This window comes from Juglans regia, chromosome 1, assembly GCF_001411555.2.
Source record: "Juglans regia cultivar Chandler chromosome 1, Walnut 2.0, whole genome shotgun sequence".
Lineage (NCBI taxonomy): Eukaryota > Viridiplantae > Streptophyta > Magnoliopsida > Fagales > Juglandaceae > Juglans > Juglans regia.
This window is the reverse complement of record NC_049901.1, coordinates 36,581,543-36,591,637: the sequence shown is the minus strand read 5'-3', so window position 1 is coordinate 36,591,637 and position 10,095 is coordinate 36,581,543. Positions and strand designations below refer to the sequence as shown.

The following is a 10,095-nucleotide window of genomic DNA, read 5'->3' as shown; positions in this document are numbered from 1 at the left end:
CTGAGACTGTGAGTCTGTGATTGAGTCAGGTTTTTGTCTATCACTCAAATCTATCTTGATCTTGCTGATGTTTGCACATTGCACATTGCACTATACTATCTGTTTAGAGCTTTATATCTATTATACTGAAAATTTTGAGGGAAAAACCTTTTGAAAAAAGAAGTTACAAGTTACATATTTGTGCTTGAAAGTTGAAGCAAAACTTGCAGTCCACAACACAGTGAGTTTTACTTATTCTTCCTTGATTTGGTCCTGATCCTTTATGTCTACTGAAGCAATTTGTAAACACGCTTTCTTTAACATGTTTATCTGTTTATAAATTGTTTTGTTCTGTATTTGTGTGTTTATAAAATTTTATGTTTTGTGTTTATGTATTTATGAAATGATGTTATGTGTTTATGTGTTTATGTTCTGTTATGTGTTGATGTGTTTATAAATTGTTCTGTTATGTGTTGATGTATTTATGTTTTGTTCTGTGTTTATCCAATACGTCCTGTGCTTATGTTGTCTCTTCAAATATGAGAAAAATTGGTGCATGTGATAGTGGTGATAAATTATCCTATGCGGTTCTTGAACATGTTTTGGTTGATAACTCTTATCCAATCTGTTCTATATTTATTTTCTTGCTTCAAGTATGAAATGGTATTGTGTTTAATATGTTTTGGTTCATAAATTTATCCAATATGTTTTATGTTTATGTTTGTGCTTCAAGTATGCAATGGTGGTGTGTTTAACATGTTTTGGTTTATAAATTTTATCCAATATGTTCTATGTTTATTTAATACTATTGAGGTACCTTGCTTCTGGAGGTACATCGAGCCACAAAGGCAAGACTATATACTGAAACTGTTGGAGTTAAAATTGTTTGAGTTTAACATCTTCTAGTTGATTAGTATCAACTGTATCAAACTTACTTTCTGGAGGCACATTAAGCCATCAAGGAAAAGTTATAAAACAAAATTGTTGTAGTCAAATTTTTTTTGACTTTGACATCTTTTAGTATCCTTGCTTTTGGAGGCACCTTGAGCCATCAAGACAAGATTGTTTTTATTTTAGTTGATTGATATAACCTGTATGGTCAATGTTTGTATGCTTATTTTATGTTTATGATTTTGTGTTTAAAAAATCTTAGACATTAGCAAATGGATGATCCTATGAATGAACTTGATCCTGTGAAGGAGTATGAAAATGAAAACTCTATTGGGATTAGTTTAGTAGAGCCCATAGCTGATGATGATGGAGACACTACAAATACCAAGGGCCTTAATACTGTCTCTACTGAGGGCCTAACAGAAGTCAAAACAGTAGTACATGATAGAAGGAAAAGAAAGATGACTTTTGTTGTATGGAAGGATTTTGTCGAAATTGAACGAGATGAGGCTAAATAGCCCCAATGTAAGTGGTGTAAAACTTTTTTTAAACCATCTCGGTCAAGTTTTACAACTAAACTACGTAAGCGCTTGCTAACTTGTTTGCCATACATGAGTTTTAAGAAAAAAAATAGAAAGTCTTAGCAATTGAGTTTAAGGAGGCAGATGGTGGCTTCACTGTCTCAAACTTTACCTATGATCGTAGTAGGATCCGAGAGCTTGCCTCTCATATGATACTTTTCCATGAATATCCATTTTTTTTAATGCAGCATGTGGTATTTAATAAGTTTATGAGTGCAAACACTTCATATTGGAAAAAAATATCTCGGGCTGCTGCAAAAAAGGAATGCATGAAAACTTATGAGACTGAAAAGACAAAGTTAAAGGTTTTGCTTAAACCTGTTAACAAAGTTCATATCACAATTGACATGTGGACTTCTTGTCAAAATCTTTCATACATGGTAGTGACATGTCATTTTATAGATACTAATTGGCATCTTCAGAGGCATGTGTTGAACTTTTGTAATGTGCCACCTCCACATACTGGCCTTCTTATTGCTGATACTTTAGAAAAGCATTTCCAAGATTGGAGGATTGAGAATAAAATTAGTTCAATTACTGTTGACAATGCAAGTTCTAATGATGTTGCCATTAGAATCTTGAGAAATGATTTTAGATTGAAAAAAACATTGTCTGTCGGAGGGAAATTGTTTCATGTGTGCATATTACTAATTTACTTGTGTAGTAAGGATTTAGGGAGATTAGACAAATAGTTGATTATGTGATAGATGATATAAAATATTTGGTAGCATCAGAGAGTAGGCTAAAACAGTTTAGTGAAATTGCAAAACAGTTGCAATTGCCCTCAAAGAAACTGATTTTAGAAGTGCCTACAAGATGGAACAATACATATTTAATATTGGATGTTGCAGTTCAGTTCAAAAAAGTTTTTCCTAGATATGGTGATAGAGATATCAGTTTTGAATGGGTTCCAACTGTTGAAGAGTGGGGGCAAGTTGAACATATTTGTCAACTACTAGCTATTTTCAATGAAATAACCAATATTGTATCTGAAAGTGATTACCCAACAACAAACTTATTTCTTTCTGAAGTATGGAGAATAAGAACATCTTAGATAAGAAGAGTAGAGATGAGAATGATTACATGAAATCAATGGTAAAGAAAATGAGTGCTAAGTTTGAGAAATATTGAGGGGAGTGTAATCTATTGATAGCACTCGCTGCTGTGTTAGACCCTAGATTCAAAATGGTCCTGATCCAGTTTTGTTTCCTTTAATTTATCAAGAGCTGGACGTTTCCAGGAATATTGATCACGTCTCTCAAGTGTTGCATGAGTTGTATGATGAGTATGTTCATGAATACAATCCAACTCTTGAGGTACAAAGAGAGCAAGAAAATGCTAGAATAAATGTATCCAATTTTTCCTCAAGTGCTGGGAGAAGCATGCAGAGTGGCCAATCATTATTTAAATATTTTGTTAGAAATGTTGATACAGTGCAACTTAGTAAATCAGAATTGGACAATTATTTAGAGGAGAATATATATATCTGTTAGGAAAGTTCAGATGCGAGTTTTGATGCCTTGAAATGGTGTAAAGTAAATAGTCTTAAGTTTCAAACTTTGTCCAAATTGGCCCAAGATATATTGGCTACACCAATTACCACAGTTAGCTCAGAATCAACATTCAGTGCAGGAGGTAGAGTCATTGATCCTCATTGAGCTTCATTGTCTACTGAAACTGTCCAGATGTTGTTATGTGGGTCTGATTGGGTTAGAGCATTATATGGGCTTAAAATATCATCTACTAATTATGTAAGTGTTACATTTATTTGAATTTGAAGTTACTTTTTTACTATTTCATACATTAATTATTTATTTAAATATTAACTAAGATTTTTTCTTGTCAATAGAAGGATGTTCCATCAAAAACTCAGATTCTCTTATCGTAGCCATAGAGACTCAGTTTGTATTATTTCCATAGTTTGTAGTATTTCCACTTTTTAACTTATATTTGGAAAATTTGGTTGTTCTATTTGATTTTTTTTTAGATGATATTAGTCATGACAAAGTGTTACATTTAAACGCATCGAGCTTCATTGTCTACTGAAACTGTCCAGATGTTGTTATGTGGGTCTGATTAGGTTAAAGCATTATATGGGCTTAAAAGATCATCTACTAATTCTGTAAGTGTTACAGTTATTTGAATTTGAAGTTGCTATTTTACTATTTTATACACCAATTATTTACTGAAATATTAACTAAGATTTTTTCTTGTCAATAGAAGGATATTCCATAAGAAACTCAGATTCTCTTGTTGTAGCCGTAGAGACTCAGTTTGTATTATTTCCACAATTTGTAGTATTTCCACTTTTTAACTTATATTTGGACAATTTGGTTGTTTATTTGATTTTGTTTGAGATGATGAGTCATGACAAAGTGTTACATTTAAACACATAGAGACCGAAAATACGTCAATTAAAGTGACCTTGGGACCAACAGAGAACCAACAGTAAATCAAAGCAGTCACATGTGTAGAAAGTACATGGATGATCAGCCAAGAAAATCTGTGATTTGGCAAAGGGGTACTATTCTGTAAACATCTAGCAAAGGAGTCCTGCTTGTTACCCATCCAGCAAAGGGAGACTGCTTAGCAAGCATCCAGTAAGGGGGAACTATTCGGTAAGCATCCAGCAAAGGGATACTGCTCGGTAAGCATCCAATAAAGAAGCGTTGCTCGGTACACATCCAGCAAAGGGGTTTTGCTCGGTAAGCATCCAGCAAAGGAGTCCTGCTCGATAAGCATCCAGCAAAGGAGCCTTGCTCGGTACCCATCCAGCAAAGGATCCTTGCTCGGTACCCATCAAGCAAAGGCACCCTGCTCAGTGTCCATCAAGTAAAAGGAGCCTTTGCTTAGAACCTATCAAGCAAAGGAACCCTAATCCGGTTCCTATCGATAAGGAAGAGGCTTGCTCGATTCTCATCAATCGAAGGATACCTCGTTCGGTTTCTATCAATAACAAGACAAAGCCCACCATTCAACGAAGGGAGATAAACAAATACAACAGGCGGAAAAAGAAGATGAAACGGGAAGTTAAAATCAACCATGCTCTGACCAAACTAAAGGTACATTCATATAAATAAATTTATCAAAATTACATCAAAGACCCAGGCAGGTCTAGAAACACAAAGAATAAAAACACAAAAAAGCTTAAGGTTAAGGAGGAGCATCACGGAAGGCTAGGGGCATGTCCTCTATGCCCATGGTCAACATTTCATAATAAGCCGACTTATTTGGAGGGAGCTCTTGAAGATCGAGGGTGCAAAGATCGATCTCAAGATTCTCAATCAGTATATCTCGCATACGCTCGAAGCCTTCCCAATACCCATATATCCAAGCCTCATTGTGCAGGGTAGGAGCTTGTCTAAGTTGAGATTCAATAAGATATGCGCGATGCCGAGCTGCTTCCAGAGAAGACCCTAGACAAGAAATCTCGAGTTGAAGTCGCCGAGTTGAAGCCTTTAGCTTATCTCCAGACGCGGCGATCCCGATGTATTTATGGAACATTTGGCAACGGACTTCGATGGGGTGCCTTTTTTTCCTTCACCAATGTCTTGATGGCATCCTTGCATTGCTTCAGCTTTTCCTAGATAGGCTCCAACTCGCACTCTAGCCTCTAAACTTCAGCATGAGCATTTTCCCTTTCAGTAAAAAGAAGCTCGGAGTGGACTTGAAGATCTTTAATCTCCTTCCTGGCAAATTCCAACTCTTGGACCTTCGAAACAATTTCTGTATTGTTCTCCTTGATCTCTAGGTCTCTCAATTAAATCTCCTTATCTTTGAGCTCAATCTCTAGGGCCATAGTCTGAACCTTATGGTGCATTGCCTTAATCTTCCACTCCTTCTATTCAATCTCCTTCCGTTGAGCACGAATTTTCCAATGGTAGAACTTGTTGTCCTCCCTCAAGGAATTATTCTCCATGGTTAAATTGTGGAGGTCATCGCTCATCTTCTTTCTCTACAAGTGCATAAGGGTGTTTAAAGCCTTCTAAGCCCTAAACTCCTCCTCAAGAGCCTCCCGCTCTCTAGCAACCATCTCGGCAAGTTGATCTGTGGCCTGAAATATTAGAAAGACATGAAATACATAGGCAAAAGACAAAGGCTAGAAAGTAGTTGACAAAAAGAAAATGCTTACGTTGGCAAACAAGGGTCTGAACTTTTGAGCCTGCACTGCAAATGATTTTGTCCGTGCCTTCTTAAAACCAGGCCCCATCTCCTGTGACTTAGCTTTCCCAGAAGGGAGAGAATATTCTACACACACCAACGACAGGATGGCTTGAGCAGTTATGAACAGCAGACCAGACTCCTCCCCACTTTGAACTGGAACTTCTCTTTGGAGAGCCCGAGGAGGCACGTACGGAAAGCCTGACTATTCCCCAGCCCGAACCGAGTGTTCACCTTGAGAAGCCCCAAAATGGAAAGAATCATTCCCAGACGAAGGAGAAGCAAACGAAGAACTATCCTCCACTAGGATAACGTCTTCGTGGCATGAAGAAATAACCTCGGCTTGAGGGATTGTAGATTCCTGAAACAGATAAACAACACAACATGAGACATATATAAAAATAAATAAATAAAAAAGAAGAGGAAGGAAAAAAGATTCGAGCAAAGGATGCAAGAAATAAATACCTGAGAAACTGAAGGCAGAGGAATCACTTTTGGAACCAATGAGGGGATCGGTCAAAGATTGGGGCAGAATTCATCCCAGTAATAGCCGGGATGCCCAATTCGGGAACAAGGGGAGGGGGTCGGCTCCAAGATTGATGAAGATGTCGAAACTTTAAAAACATTTGGCTCCATAACTTCCTCGAGAGGCGGTTCCCTGATCCTAGGAGGGGTTAGCTCCTCAGCTCCGAGAAGTGTAACCTCCATAGTCGTTGTCAAAGGCGAAAATGGAGGGATGTCAAGACCCGTCGATATGGGAATCGCAGAAAAACTTGGGGAAGTCAGACCCGAGAACTCTGGGGGAGAAATAGGGGTGGTAGTTAAACATTCACCAAATGCAGCTTCATCCTTGGCAAGCCTCTCCTCAAAAGGAGTTGGCCCATAAACTGGCAGCTCATATCGGGAAACCTCTTCCTGACTAAGCACCTCCTCGAAAAGAGGGAAAAGCTCCATCATCAAACCAGAATCTCTAGAAGCTGGACAAGCAAACATTTTGGAAAAAAGTACATTTGTCCTGAAAGTGTACCTCGAAAAGTACATTTTATTTTTTTATTTTTCTTTTCTTTCATGTATTTTTTTAAAATTATCATAAACATTTTTAAAAGTAAAAAAAAAAAAAATTGCATCGGGACACACTTTTAGGACAATTTTTCGGTGAGTTTAGCATTTCTGCAACTTTAATCCCCTGAAAATAGGTATGGCAGCTCTGTTTATCTCCTTATTTCCTTTCTTTTTTCTTTGAGCTTTTATGGGCTGGGCTGGGTTGGCTACATTTTATCCTCAATATAAACCAAAGTCATAAAAGTGAGAGAATTGCGTGAGTAGATGGCCAACTCAGGTATCCCAAAATTCACGTCGCAGTCGATCAATAAAAAGTAAAGTACATGACCAAATCCCACATAACAACAGTGAAGATCATTGAAGACCCTTTATAAAAGAAAAAGTAGTCAAAATCCACGAGCCTTTGCAAGTACTTCGCGGCAACTTCGAATATACGTATGTTATTGCACAAACAGATTAAGAAAAGATAGGCAATTAATTTCTCTTCTAGATCTCAACTATATGTCACCATCTCGATCGAATACTGCTTAAGAAAAACTACTTTGGTCGGCATACCTAATCCATAATGACAGCAGCAAATTAACTCAGATTTTCACATCATAGCTTTAAAACTTATTGTGAAAATATATATATATATATTTATATATAATTAAAACTTTTTTTTTCACATCATTTTTTTTAACACATTTAAATATTTTTAAAAATAAAAAAAAAAATCAGAATATTATTAAACAATATTTTTTAATCTCTAAGTAAAAAAAAAAAAGTAAAAAAAAAATTAAAAAAAATGGAGCGGGACCATGAGCGGGATCTCTATCATTTTCCTTCAACTATATTTTCTCTGCCTTTCATCTTAATATGGTCTTTGGCAAGTCACTCGATTGGAAATGTTGATCGAAATTGTTTTTAAACTTTGATCACAAAATTAATCCATCATCATCATAAATAAGATTGACCAAGTTGATAATAATTATATATATTTGGTATATATCTAATGCAAGTACCTAGCGATCGACATTAAATTAGGCCGATATTTAATTTCTTTGAGATATCCTACGTTATGTAACATGATTAATGTACTCCTCAATTAATTAAACAAATGAGGAAAATTCAATTGTAAATTACTATATTTTTTAGGAGTACGGATAACTATTCGGGAACGGATAACTAGCTATTTGTGAGGAAACGTGCAATATTTTTATTGGAGGAACTCAACTCATTACTATCATTGAATTTAATTATAGTAGTGCGCCACCAACATCATTCATTCATGCATGTAACGTACGTTCATACGTTAACCCTCGACCTCATTGACATACACAAACAATATAACAGAAATGACCGACGAAGTTCAAGGCTTCATATCTAGTACTTCAATTTTGGCCATTTTAGACATTTTACCGATCAACATCCTGCATGCATGCAAAGTAATTACTAATTAATTTAAGCAAGCACTAAACGATTACAATATACGATAACGCACTAATTGATTAAAACTGTCATCACTCTTCGTTTCATCACCCTCAATAAATCAGTTATATAGGTTCAAAATGACCAATATGACCCTAGCTCGGAATTCAATCAATTAATCCACGTTCGTCGAAGAAGAAACGCCGGCCATGAGAGCAGAAGGTCCAGTACTTGGTTGAATTCTCACTGACATGCTCCTGTTATGACCCTACTTGAGCAGTAATGATGAGTAGACAGAAATGGAAATTAAGAACAAGAGAGACAGTAATGGACATGAAATGTAGGGAATGGAATTCAGAAATATAAATACGGTTTGGGATGTTCGAGGCTCCCAATTCCTCTAATAGTTTCAGAAAACATACATAATCTCTCCACCTTCCTCTATATACTCCATGAAAACATAGACTAGCCTACGCGTAAAGGCCATGGCCAACTAACAAAAGCAAACTATAACGCTAACGGCTCAACTGGCCCATCTAGGAACACAAGCTAAAGCACTAAAAAGACTACATAACATGAGCCCCTCAGCTCAACCCAGACACCGGACCCTAAGCTTCTAGCTAACAGCTCCATGCTCTGTTATCCACTACGGGATGAAATGACCGAAATACCGTCACGATCTTGACATGGGAGACCAACAAGTATTGGGTATAATCGGCTGAAAGCGCAAAAGGAAAAGTTATAATACTATCGATTTAATTTAATTAATTCCTCTTAAGCAAGTCCCTGTAACGAAGAAGAGAGTCGAGCCGCTGCAACCGCAGCTGCTGCTTAAACTTGCTGATAAAATCATCGGCCTTCATGTCCACCTCTTCGTCCTCCTCCAACGACGTCGTCTCCTTCTCCTCGGAGCTCCCCACCGGCGACTTCTCACTCGCAGACTTCTTTATCTTCTCCAACGGCCTTTCCGGAGCTCCGAGACCCTTGTCCGACTTGCTCCGCTTCACCAAATGGTCAGCGTTCGAGTTCAGATCCGTAGGGTGACGAACTTCGCTTTCCCTTGCGGATGAGTCGGATCGGTAGAGAGAGGAGAGGTTGATGGACTTGAGGCGTTCCAACATGGAAGGAGACCGGGCGATTTGGGGCGGAGGACAATCAGAAACGGGGCACGAGGTGTTGACGTGCTCGGGACCCCGGGGTTGGAGATCAAAGTGATCGGTCACTGGGTCTGCGTTGGGTTGGTCGAACTTGTGGAGGGAGAAGTTGATGGACTTGAGTTGGCCGAGAAAGGACGGGACTTGATTGAATTGCTGCTGTTCCTGTCTTCTCTGAGATCCGAAACGGGAGCTGAGAACGATGGTGGCGATGATGAGGTTGAGGAGGAGGAAGAGAGAACCGGGTGTGAACCAACTGGTTATGAAAGCGCACATGGAATTCATAGCTTGTATTGAACCACAGCTTCTGCGAAGCCTTTTTCCAGCTTGGAATTACCAGAGAGAGGAGTTCTAAATTGTGAGAATACGGCAATGGAATCTTGCTAGGGCGGTGTCTTGGATTCGTTATAGTTATACATATATATGCTTATGTCCGGAGTGTTTTTTATATATAATTTTAGGAATAAAGGAGTAGCTAGTCTTCGTCAATCTTAAAGACGCTCGACTTTATCCTCGGACCAGAATTAAAAAAAAAAGGCTTCAAAGTGATCAGTCCAATGAAAACAGTCGAAACGTAGGTGGGTGGAAATTCAATCTGTTACATTCTTTGGGGGTTGTTATGCATTAAAGAACCCAAAAATATACGAAAATTTATATAACTACGCACGTGCGTGCGTACAGAGAATTATATATATGACAGTTTGCAAGTGATCAAGAATGCTGTGTGGATTACAGCATGGCTGGAAAATAAAAAGATGGAAGTCGATCGAAACGATGACTGGACTGGATCAATAATCAATCAATAACGTTAATTGTGACTAGCTCGGACTGGATCATGACTAGCTAGCTGCAGCTTC

At 37.8% G+C, this 10,095-nt stretch overlaps 1 protein-coding gene and 1 long non-coding RNA gene across 2 annotated transcripts; both read right to left on the bottom strand.

Annotated features, from left to right (window-relative positions):
* Window positions 1-4,476: 4,476 nt before the first annotated feature.
* On the bottom strand, window positions 4,477-6,204 carry LOC118348413. The gene is made up of 3 exons (XR_004801520.1): window positions 6,078-6,204; window positions 5,584-5,973; window positions 4,477-5,505 (listed from the first exon to the last, which is right to left on the bottom strand). It is a non-coding gene; the product is annotated as an uncharacterized LOC118348413 (long non-coding RNA).
* A 2,233-nt stretch (window positions 6,205-8,437) lies between these two features.
* On the bottom strand, window positions 8,438-9,630 carry LOC118343944 (pathogen-associated molecular patterns-induced protein A70-like). Its single transcript, XM_035683295.1, has one exon. It carries the CDS (start codon window positions 9,521-9,523, stop codon window positions 8,849-8,851), a length of 675 nt encoding a protein of 224 aa, XP_035539188.1. The 5' UTR covers window positions 9,524-9,630; the 3' UTR covers window positions 8,438-8,848.
* Window positions 9,631-10,095: the final 465 nt, after the last annotated feature.